The sequence below is a fragment of the Astyanax mexicanus genome, chromosome 1, assembly GCF_023375975.1.
Source record: "Astyanax mexicanus isolate ESR-SI-001 chromosome 1, AstMex3_surface, whole genome shotgun sequence".
Taxonomy (NCBI): domain Eukaryota; kingdom Metazoa; phylum Chordata; class Actinopteri; order Characiformes; family Acestrorhamphidae; genus Astyanax; species Astyanax mexicanus.
Window position 1 is genome coordinate 61,231,486 of NC_064408.1, and position 25,102 is coordinate 61,256,587.

Sequence of the window (25,102 nt, forward strand, 5' to 3'; positions counted from 1 at the left end):
GACCCTTAAACTGTCATTATGAGCCCAAACCAGATTTAAACCAGGCATTTTTTTATTGTAAGTATAGTTTTTAAAACATTTTCCAGCTGTTTAAATGAGCGAAATCTGTTCAGAATGATGGTAATTAACATTGTAAAACTGAAAAAGGCCCCCACAGGCCTAAACATAAGTAAATTAGGCCACAAGAACGACGTCTGAATGACTTTCCTGTAATCTAAAAGAATTTAACATGATTTAAGAACAAAGAATACTTTCTAAACAAGCTAAATTTTTATATTGAGCAAAAAACAGCAATACAGCTATGCACTGCACAGTCATTAAACCAAAAAAGGGGCCAGCAACACTAACGTCATGTACAATGACCTTTTTTTTTATTACTCTAATATATTTAATAATATTTAAGAAGATACAACACTTTCATTAATATTAACATTAATATTTACCATATAGCCTACGTCCAAAAACACACAGACACAAAAAAAACTGAAATAAGGCTACACACTGCACCAAAATATATAATATTTAATATCATTAAAACAAAATAGACCAACAACAAAAACAATTTACAATTAATTTTCTCTTCTTTAATAAAATTAACCATGTTTAAGAAAAAATCCTTTTTTTCTTTAGACACTTAATTTTTTTTTATATTTAAGCATATTGCATTAAATAAAAAGGCGTTAAGAGTTCAGATTGGACATGGGCTTGGGCTTGGCAGAGAATCTAAACTCTCGGGCCATGCTGGGCCACATCCAAGCATCAGCTGCTTGTCGCGCTACAAAAAAAGGTTATAAGACTGTGTGTCAATAACCTGACCTCTTTGAGGGAGTTCATCTTTGCGCTGAAGTGAGGAGTCTTGAGCATCCGCAGGAGGATGTCCAGCCTGAGGTCGTCCACCACGTTGACCAGCTCCCGCTGGAACCTCATACACAGCAGCTTAATGGCAGACAGCAGGTCTGGAATGCTCACCAACCTCTACAGGATGAGAGACAAAGAGAAAAAGTGTTGAAAGATTTCAAACAAATCTGTGGTTCTTTAATATTTTAATGTGAACTCTGAAACTTCTGCATCATTTGTAAGGGCATAGTAACTGTACCTTATCCTTTAGGTCTTTCTCTTCGAGATTCTGTACATACGTGATCATCTTGTGTATAACTGGGTCCAACATGGGCTGCAAGACACAAAAGGCATGTTTATAAAAAATATATATGCAATTTAACATTATAGTAATGTTTTTACATTATGCTTTCCTATAGTCCATATAGACCTTTTCTAATATAATGTAATATTCTCATTTCACCTTTGCAGCCCATTTGTCTGGAAGTTTAAAGATTCATTGTAATGAGTAATTTTGAACCCATTTTGCTTTTTACCGCTACTTTTGTTTAGTTTCAGCCCTATGTCTATAAAACAAGCTGGATAAATCTTTAAGCATGGTGGAGATGCTGCTCCTTTTCCTAGAAGGGACGAGATGTGTGACTGTTGAGGTGAGTAAGTGGACACTCACCTGGACCAGGCTGGAGTTGAGGTACTCTGCACACACACCTAGAGGCTGAACCAGCGCAGACACACACTGAAGAAACACAGAGAGAACATAGTTATAGTTTTTCTGAAATTTGGATTGTGAGGGGCATAGATGAAGAAAAAAAAAAAAAAAAAAAAACTAAAATTGGAAAAATGGATTAAAACATATTTCTTGTACACTGCACTGCATTAAAAAAAAAAAAAAAATGTATATATATATATATATATATATATATATATATATATATATATATATATATATATATTTTTTTTTTTTTGGGAAAATGTAATTAATAATAATTAATTAATAATCGTTACACTGACCTGATTCTAATAGTTTGATTTAACTGAACTAATACAAATAATAAAAATGTTATTCTGATATTTTCTGTTGGTGTAAGAAGGTGGGGTTACACTTGAATTAAGAGACTGGCAGTCTTTTCTGCAGTGTTTGTATTGGTCTCTGCCAGCGCTCTCACTACATTTTCTAGTGAACAGAGCCCAAAAACAACTTTAAACATTATATTTTGTTCTTTTAAAAGTCACTTGTGCATGTTAACTCTTTTAGCAATGCCTTAAAACAGTTGTTCTCAAATATTTGACACCATATACCACCTACAATTCAACAAAAAAATCAAGGTACCACCTAAAACATATGCAAGCAAACTGGGGGGAACGATATGGACCAAAATGCAATGTGTTATAATGCTGTTGGATAGCCTGATGTCAACGTGGAAACAATTGAAATGTATAATGATTCCAATAGAAATGTTGCAAAATGACTATCAATTTTGAAGATCATGACATTAAGAGAAAATTATATTTTTTCACTGGTTCGTGAGAATAGTGAATGTGAAGAAGGTATAAACTGGTAGGGAATAAAATTGAAGTGATGGTTCTTTGCGCCTTTTAAAGTTTAAAAGGTGCAGTTCCACATTTGTAATAAAAGCATGGTTCCTTATGAAATCAGGCTTTTTTTTCTTTTCTATATCACTTAAAGAACATTTTAAAGCAGTTTTATGTGCCTAATGATGTGATGGCACTCATATTTGCTTGTTTAAAGCCCATTTCAAGAAGGTTTGGGTGAAAATCTGTGAGATACAGCATTATCTACTACTTGTATCTTATTACTACTGGTATTGTACTACTAGTATATGCTTTACTTAAATGTGAACGAAGCAATGTTTTTTTCAACAGCAGTGTTTTTCTTTTTCTGATAGATCAAGTGCATGTATCAAATAGGCACTTTCACATTTACATCCAAACCAAACGGCTGTGTCCTCACAGTGACACACACCATCAAAATGACACGCACACACATTCTCTTATCCCAGGCAGCATCAACAGAAGCAGAAGCAGAGACATAGCCGCGATGAATCACTCCTCTGTTCTGCATTAAATGACTTCTCTTCCGTTCGCAGAGTAGGAATGAATGAGGAGCACAGGGGGAGGAGAAGAGGGAGCTTCCTCCGTGTATTTTCCTCCTCATCCCCTTCAGCGCTGGAGCTCCTGCCTGCGGGCTCTGCTTTGGAAGAAACCTCACTACTTGCCGAGACACTCAGCAGGCCTGGCACTAAGCCAGAGGCATAGTAGCGTGGCTGCAACAGGTCAGGTGTAGCAGTGGAGAAGGTCCCCCTCCAAAAGCTCGCCCTCCTACATCCTGTTCCTGTGTCACAGTCATTCACATGCAAATCCTAAATCAAAGCATCTTTTCCCTGTCACTGTGCTATCTCCCCGCTGCGCCGCATAACACATGCTAATGCGCGCCTTCAAAAAGCGAGCGGGAGGAACTCCAGACAAGGCGGCTTTACAGGCCACTAACAAGGGGGCACATTTAGGCCGACGCACAGAGGGGGGCGACCCCAGCCTGTCTGCACCTTATTAGGGTTCATGTGAAGGGGCTACCGTACCTAAACCAGTCATCAAACTACAAAATAGGGACGCTTCACTCAAATACACAGACTGTATATACATGCATCAACGTGCCAAAACATTTAGAACAAATCACCAAAGTCGCAGCTGGAGATACGGCTGCACAATTTGAGCAAAATATCTAATTGCGATTTTTTTCACAGAATATTGCGACTGAGATTTAAATTTTGATCATTTTTAATCCATTAAACCCTAAACCTGTATTAGTGGTTAACATATCTATCTACCGTATTTTTCGGACTATAAGGCGCACTTAAAAACTTTTAATTTTCACAAAAATTGACAGTGCGTCTTATAATACGGTGCGCCTTTTGTATGGATTTTACTCGTCAGGTTGTAAGGAGCAGTAAACACACACTCCGTGCAGCGTTATAGAGAGTTTCAGTGCTATACAGAGTCCAGAGCCGTGCAGCTCCGAGGCTGAGCAGCAATAGCATTAGCTAGATGCTAACCGCTAAGCTAGCTAGCTTATTCACTGAGATCAGTATTATCTAAATTTTACTCGTCAGGTTGTAAGGAGCAGTAAACACACACTCCGTGCAGCGTTATACAGAGTTTCAGTGCTATACAGAGTCCAGAGCCGTGCAGCTCCGAGGCTGGAGCAGCAAATAGCATTAGCTAGCTTATTCACTGTTCAGAGATCAGTATTATCTAAATTTTACCCGTCAGGTGTAAGGAGCAGTAAACACACACTCCGTGCAGAGCCGTGCCGCTCCGAGGCTGGAGCAGCAATAGCATTAGCTAGATGCTAACCGCTTAGCTAGCTAGCTTTTTCACTGTTCAGAGATCAGTATTTTCTAAATTTAGCACTTTTAATACTGCTGGAGCAGTATTATTAGAGTTAGATGCTAATCGCTAAGCGTTCACCGTTCAGAGGTGAGTTATCGGCCTGTAAGTCTGTGCTGCTTTGCCTGGCTAGCATTAGCTAGATGCTAAGCGCTAACTCTCTCAGAGGTGAGTTTTATCAGCCTGTAATCTGCTTGTTTACCGTGTTAAAACAAGCTACGGGGGACGAATCGCTAGCTAATATCTCACTGTCTTACCAGAACACGCAGGATTACTCAGTGTAACGCTGTCGTTTAAGTTTGGGTTAACTTTACTAGTTTAGGTGACTAGCTAGTGTGCTAGCGGATAGCTATGCTAACGCTGGTGCAGCAAGCCTTAGTGGACATCTGGAAATCTAAGCTTACTGTAAATAAACTGAAGCACGTTACTCACCCAAATAAACAGTTTTCAGGAGAGGAATCTGTGTAGATTAATATCCAGCACTCGTTTGACTTTGAAAGAGCTAGATTTGTATACGGAGACGCTCCACCGGCAAGCGACCACCCCCGGTGGGTGAAGGGAAACATGGCGCCACCCCTGTTCACTTTGATATAGGCACCCTTTCTAGTGTCACTTAACGCGCCTTATAATGCGATGCGCCCTATGTATGGAAAAATAGCAGAAAATAGGCGTTCTTTGATAGTGCGTCTTATAATACGGTGCGCCTTATAGTCCGAAAAATACGGTAATATAATTATGAAATTCTTTCCACACACATATGCATGGGAGTGCCTATGAGCCCAAAGACTAGAATCCGCACTCTACGGACTACATACATGATGACATCACGGCACCTGTGCCGCGACGCATCTCCGGAAGAGTAGGCTGCGTCTTCACACACGCACTTGCAGATTATTGCCTAATTTAAATTGCAGCTCTGGCGTTTGAAAAATCAAGATTAATTAATTAAAAAACGATTAATTGTTTAGCCCTAGCTGGAGAGCCATTCCAGGTTCTACCTCGTGAAGCCGACTGAGAGAATAATGCCAAGTGTGGGCAAAGTTGACAACAAAGAAAAAGGTGCTACTTTGTAGAATCTGAAGTATAAAACATATTTTGGCTTGTTTAACACTTTTTTGTTATATATAAAGCCAAAGCTAAAGAGCAATGCACTAGCCTGTGGGATGTGTGCATGGGGTCTCCTGCATAAAAAAAATATTTTGACAGAGATGCTTGTATGTTCACACTGATAATTGTTCATCTGGGTTTTTTTTCTTCTATCTGATTAAACGGTTGTTCGCAATGGTGTGAAAACTTTCGGTGGCTGTCTGCAGTTACTGATACAAGAACCTTTTTTTCCTCTGTATTAAATAGTCCATAGTGGTACAGAAATGTAGCTGTATTTTGATCTTACAATATCTCTCCACGAAATATCATGACTGCAGTCTCTCCAGCAGACAACAAGGTTACACTAACACAAGCTATTTATTCCCCTGACACCTTTCTTTCAGTTCCTCTTCCTCTTTCATCCCCATTTTTAGTTAAAAGTGAAACATTCAGCTGCATGGTGTGGCTGCAAAATGTGGAATGGGTGTGTGGAAGCACTAATAACTGGCTCTGATGCTCTTTTTTATCATCCAGTCCTTTCCTTTCCACTCTCTCTTCTCTCCACCTCACTCTATTTAGAAGAGGATGCTCTCTCTGGCAAGGACAGACACTTTGTAAGATATTTAGCACACATGCCATAATTGAATCTCTGCCCTCAGTGAACTCTTCCTACGTTCTCTCTCTCTCTCTCTCTCTCTCTCTCTCTCTCTCTCTCTCTATAAAGCACTATGGCTACTGAATCATTCATTGAAAACTGTGCCAGGCAGATTCTTACATCACAGCACTCTTGTTCTGAATGAAGTCCAGGTCTAAGATACTAAAATTGTGTACAATACACCAGCATGCTTACATTCCCCACACACCCAGGGCCACAAGCAGGTTCAAGAGGGTTCAAGTTTTGTAAGGTTACATGTAATGTTTATTTTACTAAGGCTGCATCTGATCATAAAATATATATATATGTAGAGTCTGTATGTAAATACGCACATACACTTCTTGGGCAAATCACACCTCAGGCCCAATGCTTAAGGAGTATAAAATAAAGCGCCAAGTCACGCTGTCTGCTTTTAAAAACATTAGTAAAACAAAGGGTGGTTCCATAAAAGCTCAAATAATTCCAGCATAGCACCGTGCTGATATAAAATGGCACTGGGTCTGTCACAATAAATGTTTGTTCGATACATAGTCTCAAGAATAACTGAGATAAACAAAATCATAATTTTAAGACCTCTTATGTCACTGATAATAATTTGTCACAATCATAATGCAATTAAATTTAAAATCACTATGTTTTTTCTTAAGAAATGAAAAGCTAAATATATAAAGCTCATGTCTGTAAGGTCCTCTCTGGTGAGAACCGGTAATTGCACCAAGCATGCGGAAGAATCATTTTAAACTGGGCGGGTGTGATGTGGTCTCCTTTCATAGCTGATGAATCCGATTCCAGGTTATGTTCAGTCAGAAACTTTAATCAACGACACACTTTGTTTTTACTACTATGAGCGAATGAGCTACTGAGCTCTCGGTTTCTTCTTCTGAAGTCTCCATTGCTCCACCAGCCACTCACCTTCAGTAAAATTGAGCCGGATCCTCTTATAGAGGCTGTACATGTGACATAAGTACGTAAAGATGTGTGACGTGGCCAGAAGAACTTCCACAAAAAGTGACCCGACTTTTTAGAATGTTTTTGACATTTTTAGAATGACTATATAAGGCTTAGCAGGGATGGTCGTTTCAGCACACTTGTACCAATAAACACAATACTTTATCCCTCTCTCCGCTCAGAAATGCTTCTGCTTTCAGTTTAGAAACTAAATAATACAGACTGCCACTTAAAATGTTCCAAAGGAGTAAATATCATTAAAACAATTTGAATGGCTGTTTTTAAACAAAGTTGACATCCTGACTCATTTACATTGATGAGCTCTCCTAGCTAAAAAAATAAAAAGAAATAAGGCTCTTCTGATTTAATAACTCCACTCCTCCACTGGCATTAACATCAGCACAAAAACTGTGCACTGGGATTCCATGACCAAACTGCCTGAACTGCTGTATGCAAGTCCTAAAGCATTAAACACAATAGCAAACGTCTGATAAGTTGGTGTATGGCACATCGCCACTGAACTCTGGAGCTCTGGGGAATGAGGTGGATGGATGAGTCTGATAAAACGATAAAGTTTGGTGGAGGAGGGATAATGCTATGGGGTTGTTTTACAGAAGTTGGCTTAGAGTCCTTAAAGGCCAGTGAAGAAAATTCTTTGTAGAAACAGTTTGGGCACAATCGAAAAATAATTGTTTGGGTTGGGTTTGGTGTGGAAGAACTTGACTGTCCCACAGAAAGCGCTACCTAAACCTCTATCTTTGAGATTGAGAACCAACACAAGTTTCTGATCTCACAAATCTCCAAAAACCTCCAAAATACACATTCCACAATCATTTAGAAATCATCTCAAGTGTGGAAGCTGCTATTGGATACTTATTAAAGCCTATAGATTAGGAATATAGATTAATAAACAGTGCAGCCACAATAGATATAGGAGTATGGCCTTATGCCTCCATAATTCACAGATATGGAATGATTTACTTGCAATAATCACCAATTCATGATACGTAAACCAAAAAAAGCTGAATGAATATGATCTTATAACAAAGCTCCTCTTGGGAAACTGCACCAAGACTAGTAAACCAAACAAAATGTGTAATATTTCACACATGTGCGCATAGTTCAAAGGTTAACAAATGACTCCTCACCCCAATCTCCATCTCCTCCTGGTTCAGCTTGCTCTGAATGGCACTAAAGCCACCCATCTCTCCAAACTACAAAGAGATATAAAGACACAAACATGTATATATTTTAGAAATGCATTCTGAAATATAACTAATAATTACATTTTCAAAATATCAAAATGAACAATTAGCATGATGATTATTAGAGAAGGTGCCCACCCGATTCACAAGATCCACCAGCCATCCATGAGGCTCCTGCACACAAAAGTAACAAAACAAATTAAGAAAGCAATCATTGCATAACTACAATACTATAAATACTGTTTGACTGAGTATGTGTATATAGCTAAATGAAATGCAAACATTTTCAACACAAACTGGTACAAAAGGAGATGTGGGTCATTTCATTTTCTCTGTAAATTTTGATAAATCTCTGTTCATGTGTATTTGTGAGGGGATTTTTCGATTTAAATCGATCTTGATTTGAATGATGTGATATCAATTCATACAAACCTGAACTGATCTTTAGAATTAAGCAATTTTCCCCATATATGCGTACAGGTTTAACGTCTTTTGTGTTTTATCTCGGGTGTGTTTCATCACTCTGACTGGGGTGATCAGTTTAATTGGATCACAATGCCCAGGATTTAGCACTGCGGGGGAATTTCTGTACAAATGTAAGTCATTTTCCTCTGTATTTTTACTCACTGCTGGCTGTGTTTATCAAACTAGAACATTTAACACTGTTTTAAGTTGTTTCCCAGTTTTGTTTGATGAAGCTACCGTTATTTTAGCAGGTTAGCGGACCCATCAGGATGTTAATTTCACACTTTTATTCAGGAATAAATAAGAAATTTATGAAGCAAGTTATGTTTTTGTTTTATGTAACTAAAATGTCAGTATATACGTCCATTCAGGGTTGTTAAAAACGATGGCTTTGGAATCTTCATTAATGTCCTGGAAGCACGCTAGGTTTTACCCACATGTAAACATTTGAGTAAAGTGATCATTCCAAACCTGTTTAGAGATGTGAAACACAACAAAGCTACATTAAATGATATAAAAAAAAAAAAAAAAAAGAATGTAACTGTTGTGTTAAGTCTATATAATATGAACACTAATATTTTGATAATGGAAGTTTAAGTGTTCCTTGTATAATTGCAAACATTTCATAATCAAACTACAAATTGAATCGAACTGGGAAACCAGTGACGATACCCACCCCTAGTCTATGGGGTAGTTTTACTGAAACTAATAATGAGTCACATGAGACGCAGAATTCCTGTGATAGTTTCATTTCTTCTACTGTACGTGACTCGCAAGTGAGTAATGTAGAGGGAGTGTGTACTGTATGGTGCTTGTGGTGGCATGTTGCTCGAGGTAAATTTGATTTGTAATAGCTACCAATGTTAAAAACCTGCCACTGCAGATATTACAGGCTGCATATCCAAAACTCTGTTATCTAACAAAAATACTCTTCACTGCTGCAGCAGGTGGGTAATGTCAGACTCCAAAATTTACATGACAATAGAACAAGTACAAACAGATAAAACATTAAAAGGTAATTTACTACTGATATCCAATCTATTCTATTCTATGCATTGGATCTCTGAGACCTCTATAGTTGGACCTAGTTAAAATAGTTTCTGACAATTTTTTTTTTTTGTATTTTGATTCAAAATCTATGAAAGCCAGAATTTATATGATAATAAAATACATATAGTACATAAAACCAGATAGAAACAAAGAATATAAAGCTTTTTAAATAGTGAATCACACACAGTTGCTTTAGGTTCCTCAACAGCAACTCATACACATACTTTCTCCATTATGCCGTACATACCACACCTATACAAAATGGAATCCAAAAACCCGTTCTTCACTGCTTTGACAGGACAGAGTTATCATGTGATCAACAACACAGCGCCACACACACACTGCAGTAGGGTAGAATAAGAAGAGTGTGAAAGGTGTAGATCACCTTTTGGTAGCTGGAGCTGGGAGATACCGCAAACATGCTGTCCTCCCCAAACACCTCGGACCAGTTCCTCTGACTCGCCTTCATACGGTTCTTAAAGTGATACTCATTATCAGGGTTAAATGCCTGCCAATGAGAGCAAAAAAAAAAAAGTGAGGAAGAAATCATTGTTAAAGCCTTACTGGGTTACAGTTTGCCTGTAGTGTGAACAGGTGATATTGCCCTTAAGAGTGTGTTTACAGATCTATGAGGGTAAATAGCACCTTAACATGTTTACTTGTGCCCTTTTTACACTTGCACCTTAATAGAAATACACCTATTTTACATGTAAATAAGCATTTGTGATTTTCAACAATTTTCCATTTAAAAGAAATGTCACCCTATGTGTGGAGAAAACTAAAGTGTGACCACGTTTGTGCAAATTTCTAATTTTAAATAAATGGTTTTGTTTTTTTTTGTGGTCACATTTTATTTACAATATTTTAATTTCAAACTGTTTGTGACTTTTGCGTATGGGTAGATAAATATAATTACATATGAACCCAAAAATAAGGGCCCAGATGCAGATTGACTTAGGATGCGCCAGTGTGTAATTGGTTTTGTAAAGACACAAACTGTACTCCTTGTGCAGCTCGAAACGCACAAAAGGCATGTACTACTTCTTTAAATTAATCAGGGGGTGTGTTGGTTGAAACGTTAAATAAACCAACCAGCGTGTCACTTGCCATTCTTTTTAAAGGAGTTAAACACTAAAGGAGATTAAAGGAGTTTACACTCCGGTGTAAATGGACTTTTTGTGAAGTAAAACATGATAAAAAGTACTTACATTTGATGAATAGCACACCTCCGTTCTCCCACAGTGTTCTGAGATCCAGAAATTTTAACAGTTTGTTCAAAACCCTTGAGACTGGGTGACACGGGGCATAATTTGCCCCAATAAATAGCAAGGAGTTGTGGAGCTACTTTGAGCCTGGATAACGGTGGAAAAAGCGATTTGTCCGGGCAAATTATGCCCCGTGTCACCAAGTCTGAAGGGTTTTGGAAAAACTGTTAAAATTTCTGGGTCTCAGAACGCTGTGGGAGAACGAAGGTGTGCTATTAATCAAAGATAAGTGCTTTTTTATCATGTTTTACTACAACAAAAATCAATTATTCAAGTTCTCCTTTAAGAGAGAGGTCTGTCTTGGTGTCTTTGGTTGATTTTTATTTATTTATAACGGTTCAGCGCTTCTTTCTTTTACTCAGCAGAGGAAAGAGAATCCATGACAATTAAATATTCTGTTTACTGTTGATGTACAAGTTGGGTCTGCATGGTGAGGTGCACCCTTCTGTGTGTGTAACAAGAGGGAGTGTACGGTGCACCTGCGTAGCAAAGATAGAAATGAACACCTGATGGTGGACTGTTGTCAGGGTTTTAATCAGTCAGCGGTGCATCCGTGTTTTCTGCCGCAAATATAGCAATGTGCTAGTATTTGACCTGAACACACCTCACTTCCAGACCACCACACCCATCAGATGTATTCGTAAACTCGGTCACGGCACAGGCACAGGCACAGGCGCAAGGCGTGAAGATAGACTGTTGACAAGGTGTAAGAATATGACGCCTTGCGCAGGGTGTAACATAGGATCCAGAGTCTCACATTATGTCAAATGTGAGACTTCTACAGTTTTTAAATGAGCACCGGAACACAGCAGGTCATTGTAGTGTTTGTATATATCTTACCATAGTCAGAACTCCCATGAGGCCAATAGGAATGGGGTCCTGTTTGACTCTCTCCGCCACCAGTTCCACCAACAGCATCAGCATGTTGTAGATACCCTCATGAATCTCTGTCCCCCACTTATGTACTGCACTCGACGTCAACAGCTACAGGGGACAGGATGGGCAAAGTTATTATCATTGTCATTATTTATTAATGAATTAATCTAATAATTTATCCAGACAGGACCTCTACACTTTCACCAGAACAAAATAAAGACACAAAGAAACAGAAAACAGTTCATACAATTGCAATAATGGCAAGATCTTTAGCAATCTAAAAGTCTTTCTGTGCAACTGTTTACATCTACAGTTAAAACTATTAAACAGAGAACTATTAATATATTTCTACAGTTGGAGAAGTCTAACATATATAAGTCTAAATTATATTAGCAATCCAACAAATACTCTCGCTGCTTATAGCTTAGGGACATCCACTTTGACAAAAAATAATTTGTTTATTTATAGCAGGTCACATCATCTTCCTGTAAGCATGCTAACATTAGCTAACTTGTCGACCACAACCAGTAAAAACACAAAGTAAATAATTCTATCTGATAAGCTGATACTGGAGAGAACACAGAGCTTATCAGTCAGTGACATTAAAATAGTGCTGCTGTGGTGTGTGTAAAGCTGCTCTTAGCTTAAAGACAACTTTAATTAGTAGACTGACTAACTTATTTTCAACAAAAACTACATTTAAAAAATGTTTATACTCAGTTACCATGTGTTCTCTACATTACACTCTGGCATATTAGTTTCTCATGTGTTTCTCTTCACCAACATCCAGTCATTTGCATGCTGGTTTACTCACCCGTAATAAACAGTAAAATGACAAAGATAATACAGTGTCCTGACTGTCTAAGAGTGAATTTTCTCTCTCTCTCTCTCACACTTTTATTGCTAATTTAGAGACAGTGGGGAGAAGAAAGTCATGTTTGATCATAGTTAACATGAGCATTTCCTTATTTTTGCATCTAAATATAGAAATAATTTGCATTTAATAATTTGCAATTTCCATGAATTTGTGCAAATAACACATCAGTCTTATATGCTTTGCCCAGTAATTCAGAGCTAATAAACAAATGGTTAGAATTTGTCTATGAAACGCCACCAGCAAAGTACAATAGTAGATGTATGTTTTAAAAATAATTCTAGGGAGATTTTTACTTTCTGGACCTGGACTACCAATCTCTGTGTAAGTCACTAGGTTTACATAGGATCTCCGGTGGATTTGTGTTTTACATAGACTCTAAGACTAGGTCAGTGGCTGAACTGAACTTAGCAGGGAATTATGCATGTTGTAAAGTAACATATGACATTCCGAAGACTGTTTTTAGTGTAAAAATGTCTTTTCTAAGTTTCTAACTGTTGTCCATCTCGCTGGTGTCGCAGTGCTGTTAGCAATCAGAGGCGATACATGTTTGCATGTATGAATATTCATGAGCAAGAGCTGAAATCCTATCGTTTTTCTCTTCCTATCCCTACTCCTCCACAGGACTAAACACCGTTATACAGAAATCACCCATAGTTTTTTTTTTTTACAAAAACAAGCTCACATGGCATTCATTCATACTAGAGACCACAACTAGACATTTAAAATGAAAAAACAAGGGAAAGAGACCTTTTACATTTACCATAAATTTAGAGAAAGAACTCTAGTGTGCTTGCAGCTTAAGCTTAAGTTTTTTAATGATGAAAACAGAGTTTTCTAATAACATTTCTGCTTATACACACACACACACACACACACACACCTTTTTGAAGGCCTCTGGCATGCATCTGTCCATGAACCTCTTACAGTTCTCATCTGCATCAGCCAGGCCTGCAGATAAGGTAACGGGAAAAGTTAAAACAAACACTTGCTTTTTCATAAAGTTACATTATAAGTATATACTACTTTTGCATTATTCCTATTTCATTACCAATGAGCCTTGTCATCTGTTATTTAAAAAAATCTTAAAATCTAAAATTCAGATACATTTAGTTGATCTTAACATGTCAGGTCAGGACTGTCTTTAATGTCATCAGTTTTTAACTCAATATGTACAAAACAAAGAAGGCACACACACACTGAGTCTCCTCAATACAGTCTTACTTACCTAATCTGGCGAGGCTGGTGGAGGCGATGAGGCACTTGCCGAGAGACTCCTCTCTCTTGTAAGGGATTGACCAGTGGTCAGTGAACACCCTGCTCTCAAGTTCATACAGGTTCGTGGTGGGAAACTCCATACTGCCCCCAGAACAGTTCCCGTTCTCATCATTATTCCTCTGAAAGAGAGAAAAACAAAAAAAGAAAGGGATGATATTTTACAAAAGAGAACTTCACTACAAGGGACATTTGAGGCCTTGTCAAACCAACTCTGCACAATTCATAATTTGAATGAAGGAGAAAGGAAAATCTAGATGGGTTAATGGCTTTGTTTAGATGAGAATGAACCGCAGAACCGTTAGGAAATCAGTGTAGAGAATACAGAGCTAATGCATCAGTGACGGTACCTCTACACACACACACACACACACACACAGTAGAGACTGACAATCTGACAATTAAAAAATACATTTATAGCAAGAGCTATGGGCTGCTGAGCCACCTGTGTCTTTGATCATACGAACACTTGTGTTTTGGGTAAATTTGTGTTTTCTCCCTTTCTCCCCACATCACTCCTACGGTGATGTCTGCAGCACAGGGCGTCTGTGAGCTGATGTATCAGAACCGAGCCGCTGCGCTTTCCTCCGAGCGCGCTGGCTGCTCGGCAATGCTGCATCAGCAGCAGCTCGAAAAGAAGCGGTGTCTGACTTCACATGTATCGGAGGAAGCATGTGTTTGTCTTCACCCTTCTGGTGTGTTGGGGCATCACTAGTGATAGGGGGAGTCCTAATGAGTGGGTTGGTTAATTGGCCGTGCAAATTGGGGAGAAAATGGGGAGAAATTAGACAGAAAAAAAAAACAGAAAAAAAAATAGTACCTTGATGTGATGATTAGGAATGGGTGATACGGCATATTTATATACGGATATTTCAGGGTACAGTATTATTGTCTACAATGCGATATGGCACACTCCTAATGCACTTCTGCTATTTTATCTATTTATTGGTGAGAATAAGTTTAAAAACAGAGGGTTAGAACAGTGCTGTTTCTTTCACTGCTTCATGGCTCTTGTTTATGTTTTTCCTCATGTTGTGGTGAACAACTGGAGGCCTCTCACCTGCAGACAGCGAGCGATCTCAGATTACACTGAGAGCACTACTGCGCTACTGCAGAGTGGAAACAAGCCTGACAGGAGGAAATTAGTAGGCTGTACAAAACATATGTTTGCCCTTGGCTGGCTGCAATATGTGAATGTATAATCAGGTCTTTTAAAAGGCCAGATTGGAAAGCAACAGTCTGAGCAAATGAAGTCCTCTCTCTCTCTCTCTCTCTCTCTCTCTCTCTCTCTCTCTCTCTCTCTCTCTCTCTCTCTCTCTCTCTCTCTCTCTCTCTCTCTCACACACACAATCTCTCTCTCTCTCTCTCTCTCTCTCTCTCTCTCAGCCTTAAGGGTATGGTGCATGTCGCAGCCTTCCAAAGCTCCTGCAGTCAGTGATTTTCGAAGTCACCGGCTGAAAGTCACCCTGAGAACTGAATTCAAATGAAGCATGAAGCGGCTTACTGCGCTGTACTGGCCGCTTTACAGTGCGAGGGCTTTTACTGCAACCCCAACATGAGTATTGAGTCACGGTGGATGTTACAGGACAGGTTTGGAGCTGTTGGGTGCAACTCAATAAAAAAAAGAAGAAGAAGAAGAAGAAGAAGAAGAAGAAGAACACAGAGTTCACTGCGCTTCCAAAGGGCCACTACTGCCAACAAGTGAATTCACTTTCAGGGATATAGCAGAAGCAGCAGTAGGAAGAAATATAAAAACACACACACACACACACACACACACACACTGCTATGCAGGTCTGCACATCAGTACAAATAATAAATAACAAAGTTTTAGAAATAAAAGCACCTCTTCATAATCTTGCATTACAATGCGTTTTAGATGATCAGATGCTGTTTAATTTTTAATCTGACCACATTAAAGCAGCGAGAGTTAAACAGTTAACCCTGGACCTCACTGTGATTAGATTACAATCAGAATATTCAAAGCACATTCACAGGTGTCATATCATTCACATTTAACACACATGTAAATTAACTAATATATGTTTTTTATTTTTGGATACAGTTATACCAGCAAAAACAGGTGTGGTGAAACAATTATTACTACACTAATAGTAATAGCAAATTGGGTTCTGTATCCTATTCAAAAGTACTGTATATGATCAACTACAGCTGACAGTACTACCGAGGACATTCCAATTACTAAAATATTCAAAATCATTCAAAGTTTCTTATTGAGGAGTTCAATAGTACAAAAAACAAAAAAACAAAAAAACAAACAAACCTGGTTTGGTTCACACTACGGATACAGTAAGAGAGAAGTTTGTTTGTTTGTTTGTGTTTAAAGCCAATTTAGCAGCTGTGGCTATTTCATGGCTAATACAAGTAAAAAATTTCACTCAATAAAAAAAAAAAAAAAAAAAATATATATATATATATATATATATATATATATATATATATATATATATATATATATATATATATATATATATATATATATATATATACACATATACACATTACAATACATAATACATTATAATACAATATACATTATAATACATAATACATAAATACATTAGATAAGGTTGGTCACATTAATAGACTTTAAAAATTGTAAAAGTTTCAAAGGTGAGACCTTATTAAAAATATCTACAGTAGTAATTTCTGTAAAAAACTGCTGTCTTTTCACTCTAAGAGCAGGACAAGATAAAATATGCTTGATTGATAAAACATTGCCACAGTGATCACACAGGGGAGGTTCATCTCTAATTAGTAAAAAAAAAAACATGGGTGAGCCTAGAATGTCCAATCCTACACCTTGTATAAACAACTTGATCATGTCTACAAGAAAATAATTGAGTTACAGATTGTTTTACAGAAATGCAGATTTCATGCAGCTTATTGTCATCGCAGCTGTCCCATTCAGCTTGCCATTTATCAATTATATAGGACGAAAGTACAGGTTTGATATCAGAGACAGGGATCTCAGTAAGAGAGAAGAAAAAAATAAACCAGGTTTAATTTAATTTATTAAGGTATATTTTGTTCCATCTAGTGTAGTGTAGTCCATGCACAGTTAAGAAAGCTTGTGATGTGTAATTAAGGAAAAAAAATGTTTGCATGTTTACCAGCAAAAATATCAGTGAAATACTTTTGTATGGTTATCTCAAATCCACTAATGAGAACAGTGACAGATAAGGAATAAACTGCAATAAACAACAGCATATTGGTCACACTCTCTACATGTGATAGCGAGAAAAAAATGTGCAGCAGGGAAGAGCAAGTGTGTGGGGGAGACAAACAAGACTACAGTTACAGTAACAACACTTGTTTAAAACAACAGTCCCCAAAATACAATGAAAATCCAACAGCTTAGAGATTAAGGTTTCTATTAATGCTTCATTACTCCACATGCTGGTGCTAATAAAATGAATATGTTAAACCTGTGGTAAAAAACACTGATTGTCAAATTCTGTGAAATTGATGCCAATAAATCCATAATTTGCTTATGTATTTATTGTATTGTGAGATCCCCTGTGATTTCCACCCCTAGCTTCTATGATTCGTTACTTGAATTAACCTCATAAATCCATTACAAAAATGAGAGCAAAATGAGTTAAAGTGTGTGTAGATCTGTTCCAGCTAGAGATTCAATACAATACAAATACAGCCCTACAACAAGCATCCTGAAGAGCGAGACACACTGCCCTGTTGTGAAATACAGTGAAAGCCACAGTGGCTGTCTTATCAAAGATGTTTCACACAGGGAGTGTGTACATGAGAGAGTGTGTGATGTGGCCGTGTTTGTGTGGAGCTCTATGGAGGCGTATGGTTTGCATGCACACAGCTGTTGCTCCATATCAGAACTGGCTGACTCGAGGGGCACGTTTCCCAGTTCATGACAAAATGCAGCACTCTGTCAAAATGCCAATAAAAAGCTTGCATGGAAACACAGGGACGCGGATTTAAATTCAAGGTTTAAATAAAGTGCACTTGAATCAGAGTGTGGGTTTGTGTATAGTCAAATGTTAAATCTGTGAGAGGAACACATTCCCCTAGGGTTAAATTCCCTTACTTTATACAGATGTATTCTCATCAGCAGTACCCTGTTTACTGAGTACAGGTAAAGTGTTCACACCCGAACTGAAGTAAAAGGTTTGACTCGTCTATAACTAACAATGTAGGTGTGAACACACTATGTTTCTGTTAGCCGTACAATGCACTTCTGATCTATAATAACATGAATACTAAGGATGAACTTTATTTTGAGCCTGCTTGGCGTAAACACACCGCAGGCTTCAGGGAGGTACCATAACAGCCAAAGCTAAGCCTTCATACAAATGCACGACAAAGCACATAACAGCACCTGTTAATCCCTGGAAATTCTCTGGGTGTGTTCAAAAAAGAAAAAAATGTTGCACAAAGGGCTTTAATATAGATATAAACATAGTATAGATATAAAACTAAATATCTGACATATCAAAAGACTAATTTGGATCTTTGGAAGTCCCTCATTCCTCACACTAATATAACTCTGCTCCATAACAGAGTGATGGTGCTGCAAATGTGTGACTTTCCTTCATGTGTTGTCTCACGGCACAATGTTTACAAACTACAGCCATTTTATTCACACGAAAACACTGTTCACATGACAGACAGCTGCTGAGCCTGTAAGTTTTCACTAGAGTTGTGCGTCAAGATAAAGTAACAGTGGCAGCAAAACAGTAACCCACAAAGGAAATTTAAGTTTAGCAATAAGGTTTTTTTTTTGTTGTTGTTTAAGAAACGGCTTATTATCATAATAAAACTACAAAAATGGCCGTCATCTAATTTGCCTGCAAATCGATTAGTTGCTGCATCTGTAATCATTACTGGAATAACTGTGGTGTTATCGAGATCCATTTAAAAGAGTTCTATAAAGAGGCAGCAAGTTTACAGTCTCTTTCTTCTCCTTATCACTTAATAAGGCACTCCTTCTGTAGTAAGTTTAAAAGAGGTGTGTTAGTGAGTGATTGTGGATCCACTGTTTCCGGTATTTGAGTTTGAGGGGGTGGAGAATTTGAATGGGAGAGTCATGCTGCTGCAGTGAGTCTTCAAAGAACTTACTGGCCATTGGTTTTTCTCTTGTTTCTTCTATGCAAAATGGCCAATGGGAACATCCGGAGCAACAGGAAAGCTTTAATTTATATAAATATATTTTTACAGAATTATCCCTTCAGGAAGAGTAACCTCTAGTAACCAGTCCACCAAGATAAAGCCTCAAAAACAACAGACAAACACAATCAGACACTGAGCAAAAAGGGTTCTTGGATTTGTAACAATTGTGCAATGAACCACTTAAGCAATCAAGTAGTTCTTCAAGTTATCAATGTTTTATATAGCACTATCCAACAGTGCACCTATTCTGCATTGTAAAGCTGCCACAACACAATCAGGCCCATTAATATTTGGACAGATATAGAATTTTTTTTTTCTATATACCACATTACTGAAATGTATAATCTAACACAGAGCATTACAGTATCTTGATGCCAATCTTTCAATGCAGTAGGCTTTTTTAAAGCCATCTTGCATTCTAATGTGGCCTTTCCCATTCTGAAATGATACACACTATATCAACAAAAGTATTGGGACACCTGTGCAGTTAATGTTTTATCTGTAACCAACAATATAAAAAATATTACATTCTGTTTTTGTAGGGGTAACTGACATTCTACTTCATTTTAGAGCACTGCTGTGTAGATTTATCTGTATTCGTCAACAAGCAGAGATGTTTAGTAACTAAGTAGAACTACTTCACTACTGTACTTAACTACTAAAATGCTTATTTTTTTCTCCTACTTCCACTTTTACTTCACTACATATTTTAGATGAGTTTCATTCTTTTACTCAGATAAACTGTTTGTGTGCTGCATCGTTACTCATAACAATTATAAAAAAGCCAGGTAGGAATCGTTTCAAACCCACATTTTCAGTAAAGCGAGAGCGGTAGATGCTCTGCACTGTCACCGATTTTGATTAAGCTGCTCATCACTGACTGAATCAAGCGATCAAGCTGATCTTTTAAGAAAATCACACTGCTGCTGTTCTGCCTTTCACTCTGAGAACTTTACACTGCTTTCTGTAATAATTACATAACACAGAAAATCTACTTGTACTTTTGCACTTAAGTACAAAAAGTGTTGAACACTTTAGTACTTCCACTTACACGGGTTGGACAGTGAAACTGAAACACCTGTCATTTAGGAGGTTTCACGGCTAAATTGGAGCAGCCTGGTGGCCAATCTTCATTAATTGCACATTGCACCAGTAAGAGCAGAGTGTGAAGGTTCAATTAGCAGAGTAAGAGCACAGTTCTGCTCAAAATACTGCAATGCACACAACATTATGAGTGACATACCAGAGTTTACATACAACTTGTTGGTGCACATCTTGCTGGCGCACCTGTGACCGAGACAGCAAGTCTTTGTGATGTATCAAGAGCCACGGTATCCAGGGTAATGTCAGCATACCACCAAGAAGGAGGAACCACATCCAACAGGATTAACTGTGGACTGTGGATGTTCGGGTGCTAACCCGGATTGCATCCAAAAAACATAAAACCACGGCTGCCCAAATCACGGCAAAATTCAGTGTGCACCTCAACTCTCCTGTTTCACCAGAACTGTCCGTCGAGACAATAAATTATTGTGGTCTAAAACCAGGTGTTTCAGTTTCATTGTCCAAGTGTGGAGCTTAAAGAACACTTCAGCTTAACTTTTACTCAAGTCACGTTTTTGTAAATTTACTCAAGTCTGGGTCTCTAGTACTTTATACTTGGTCTGGCAGAAAGAGACTTAGTGGGGTCAGGATGTTGGATGGTCACCACCCTTAAAAAAAAAAAAAAATCTATTCAAATACTAATGGAACTGTGTATTCTGCGCTGTACGAATATCCTGTTTGCATTTTCTCAGGTAAATTTACAGCACAGCTGAGACCTGAACAGAACTGACAGTACTAAACAAACGTGTGTTTGTGTTGGTAGTGTTTGGGTAGGTGTGGGAGAGAGATTCCTCATTCAAATAAATGACCAGGTCAACATTTTCCAGGAAGCACATGCATCCTGCATAGTACTTAATTATTTACATGTTCACACAATAGCAAAAGGAGAGTCAAGAAGGACAGAGACACTGTGAGAGATTCTGATCTTCTGTGAAACTCTTTGTTGTGTTTTCTCATTTAACTTATTAACAACTTAGGTTTAATGAGTGCTTACTGTGGTAGAGAAACTTTAGCCATTTCAAAGAGCAGCTCTCTCAACCTGGCAGCAAAGTCTGCTGCTTTTCCTGCCAACTGTATTAGAGTGCAGTATGTATAGTCTTCCAAAATTAATAGCCAGTAAAGGCAGCCATAAACCCACAATCCAGTCATGCCATAATGATTCCAAAGACATAATATGCTTGTAAAGGTTTTATGTTCAGTCTTCCATCTTGTACATTAGTGCTACTCAGGTCTGATCCTGCAGTGCCCAGTTCATGCTCAATACAATAGGTAATTAATAACCTCTGACTTGCAAGGTCCTATTTCTACAGGCATTTCTGCATTAGTTAAAAAAAAAAATGTGCCGCTCCATTTATTTAAATGAAAGCAAAGTGTTAAGACACAGCAGACCCCAGCGCATAGCAACAAAAGTTAAGTAGTCCAATGTAACCATTTATCAGCCATTAGGAAATAGTGTGGGGTGGGGCTTTGGGGCTTCTGTGGCAATTCTGTGAAGATTTTAAACTAAATCAAAGAGCAGGGAGTTCTGCTCACATTGATCTATACCCGCATACACGCCCACAACAAACCAGCAACACATACCCAGTTTGCCTCATGCATACCAAAAAGGCGCTGGTCTAAACACTAGGCACTGGTCTAAATGTACAGAGCAGTACTTCTTCAAAGCCTGCACCACACTGGGGTAAGCTTCCTAGAAATGCAGTTTGTTTTTGTTTGTCAATTAGATTTTAAGGCCCATTCATACCCTTATTTTGTATTTTGTTATCGTATCAACAATATTCCTATTAAGGATAACATCAGGGCTTAAAGAACCCTGACCCAACTGTACAATTCATTACAGAGAATGTACAAAAAAATCCTATTAAATTGAATAATGTGCAGCACATAAAAACACTGTACTGTGCCTGAGTATTTTTTTAAGATTCCTCCACTCCTTGTGCTGTTTGTCTGTGAGTCAAAACACAATAAATACTGTGCATCATATGATCATTAAATACTCTGATATAACATTTTGCCATATCTCCCAGCTCTATCAGTGCATGATAGTGTGATGCCTTTTAAACTGTTTATATTGTTATCGTATTGACTAGAGCTAGACCAATCCGTATTTTTGGGGCCTACTTCAATCGCTGATCATCTTTCAGCTCGATCACCGATACCGATCTTGGGCAGTGCCCAATGCCACATTAATGCCACACAGTAGAGCTTAGATCGAGTCCAAAAAATCTAACCCGACTCAGCCCGAGGCCATTCTGCCCCATTAACTGTTATTATGAGCTCGAGCCTGATTTAAACACTTTTTTTTAAGTAAGTAGAGCATTAAAACTTGAGCTTTTTGGAAACATTTTTGGGGTGTTTAAATTAGCAAAATCTGCTCAGAATTATGTTAATTAACATTGCAACACTGAAGAAGCATAGACCTTTTATTCAAGAAAAAAGTTTTTTATTAAAAATAAAGTCAAATGCTGCGGGTTGGGTTCAGGCAAAAAAAACTACGTTCTACCGCAAAGATGCCAGGCAAACATACACCTCTGTCTTATTACAGCCACCTGTAAGTAAACACTGGAAATTTAAGCTGACTGTAAATAAACAGAAGCGCTTTACTCAAGAAAATAAACAGTTTTCAGGAGAGAAATCTGTGTAAATTGTTTTAATTGTATTATTATGTTTTTGTTTACATAGTGTCAGCCCTGACGCTGTCAATCTGCCCATTCAGGACAATTGTTCTTTGAAAGACTCCATTTCCCAGAAATTCTCAGCCCATGATCTACAATGACACTGCAGCGTTCAGCCTCGCCCACATTCTGATAGTTCATTTCCCACACCTGTTTGTATCAGTATAAATAATCCTCTGTTGCCTTGGTTCTCTGCCGAGTATTAACTTTCTAGCTCTGTTATGACACGTTTTCCTACTCTCTCTTGTTTTTCTTGTTATCGACCCATTTCTGCTTTTCATTCTCTCTCTTGCCTAGTTTTCTGGTTTTGCTGCGGATCTTTAGTTACCGACCTTGCTTCCTCCTTTGACTACTCTCTTGCCTATCCCTGTTTAACTTGCTTGTCTTGCTGAGTACCGACCCTGGTTTTGGCTCTTCGTTCTGGTATGTTGCTATTTATTGCTAACCTATTGTTTACTTTCCGTACTGTGTACACCAATCTCTTTGGGATCTGTGTTTGCAATAAACCTGTGTTTTCTAATCAGCACTTGTCTCACCTTGCCCTGGCCCTGCTGACACAGGCACCAATACTGCATGAAAGGGTATCCCAATGGGCATCCTAACATAGCCTCACTGCCGGTTTTCCAGAGTCATATTACTGCTTAAAATAGTCTAAATTTACAGTTAAATATATAAGTAAGTTTCACGTATATAACTAAGTTCCTGCTGAGAAACAAGAGAAAATGATATAAACGCTGTTTTAAATGCTGCATATCCAGCATTTAAAACAGTCTGGATGTGATTTCTTTAGCTTTCTTACTGCAGCTGCTGTGTTAGCTGGTTAGCTCTGCTACTCACTGATTGGCTTAGGTTTAAACCTTTTCTTCTCTTTTCACCATGAGGGGCATTAGTTCCTACACACAAAGCAAAACTCCAGTCTGAGCTGAGCCTGTAGAACTGAGTGCCGATTACTGATTGCGTATTTTGGCTTAAAATCGGTTCATAGCAATCTTTTAATCTTTAGTACTGACTGAAATTAAATTAATATATTGTGACACTTTTTCCTTTGTCTGTGACAAAAACTGTCCATCAGTGTCCACATACTTTTAGGTACCCTTTATACTGGCATTGATATAAATCAATACATCCACAAGACGGCAGTTCAGAGTTTCTGTAAACAATAAACATGGCAAGTGGAGGAGCTTATGATGCTGTACTTACTACAAAAATATGAAAGATGCAGCAATGTATACAGCTGTAAATAATGTAAAAAAAATTCTGCCCACTATGAGCAAGAGGTCGCAGGTTCGAACCCCAGCTCATGCAGCTTTGCCATCAAGCTGCCGGTGCTCAAGAGGGAGCACAATTGGCCCTGCTCCCTCTGGGTGGGTAGATGGCGCTCTCTTCCCACATCACTCCTAGGGTGATGTCCGCAGAACAGGGCGTCTGTGAGCTGATGTATCAGAACCGAGTCGCTGCGCTTTCCTCCAAGCGTGCCTGCTGCTCGGCAATGCTGCATCAGCAGCAGCTCAAAAAGAAGGGCTTTACATGTATCGGAGGAAGTATGTGCTAGGCTTCACCCTCCTGGTGTGTTGGGGCATTACTAGTGATAGGGGGAGTTCTAATGAGTGGGTTGGGTAATTGGCCATGTAAATTGGGGAGAAAATGGGAAAAATTTGGGAAAAAAAAAAAGTTCTGCCATAAGTTACACTTTTCACTACTATTAGCTACACTGCCCCAGAGATGAAGCTTCTGCTTTATTTTGTCCATATCCATATGCTTTCTGCGAACATGCACTTAAACAAAACAAATACATGTAGAGTACAGACAGAAGGTTCTAATGTACATTCATTCCTTTATGCAGTCTTCAGAAATGGACCAACATTCTATAAAACTCGTTCAAATATCACACTTGTTCTATGAACCTGCACTATAGTTGAAAATCTGATCTTGCCCTCTGCTTTGTCAGTCCCCAAAGATTTTTAACTAATGCAAACGTCACAAGACCACCAATCCTTATCCTTTTGCTGACGAATTTGCCCTAAATTATCATTTCACAGGGGTGGGCATTTAAATCCCAGCCTACATGTGTGGAATAAAGCAGCATAAATTTGCATGCTTAAGTCTGGAAAAAAAATGATAATCGCTTATGGTGTATTTTTAGCCCTTGTTAATTATACATTGACACAACACAAGTAGGATAGTGCCATGCCAGCCCTCAGTGGAACTATCAGCTCGTC

The 25,102-nt window shown here is 38.2% G+C and overlaps 1 protein-coding gene across 2 annotated transcripts in view; it reads right to left on the minus strand.

The window, feature by feature from the left end:
* The window catches only part of usp24 (ubiquitin specific peptidase 24), a 92,117-nt gene that overhangs the window by 51,134 nt on the left and 15,881 nt on the right, over positions 1-25,102 (minus strand). For both annotated transcript variants that reach the window (XM_049481394.1, XM_022666020.2), the window contains exons 2-10: positions 13,895-14,063; positions 13,550-13,617; positions 11,757-11,900; positions 10,037-10,159; positions 8,275-8,310; positions 8,080-8,145; positions 1,508-1,573; positions 1,097-1,171; positions 817-975 (exon numbers count right to left, since the gene is read on the minus strand). In XM_049481394.1, coding sequence (XP_049337351.1) covers positions 817-975; positions 1,097-1,171; positions 1,508-1,573; positions 8,080-8,145; positions 8,275-8,310; positions 10,037-10,159; positions 11,757-11,900; positions 13,550-13,617; positions 13,895-14,063 — 906 coding nt within the window. The remainder of the gene's footprint in view (positions 1-816; positions 976-1,096; positions 1,172-1,507; positions 1,574-8,079; positions 8,146-8,274; positions 8,311-10,036; positions 10,160-11,756; positions 11,901-13,549; positions 13,618-13,894; positions 14,064-25,102) is intronic.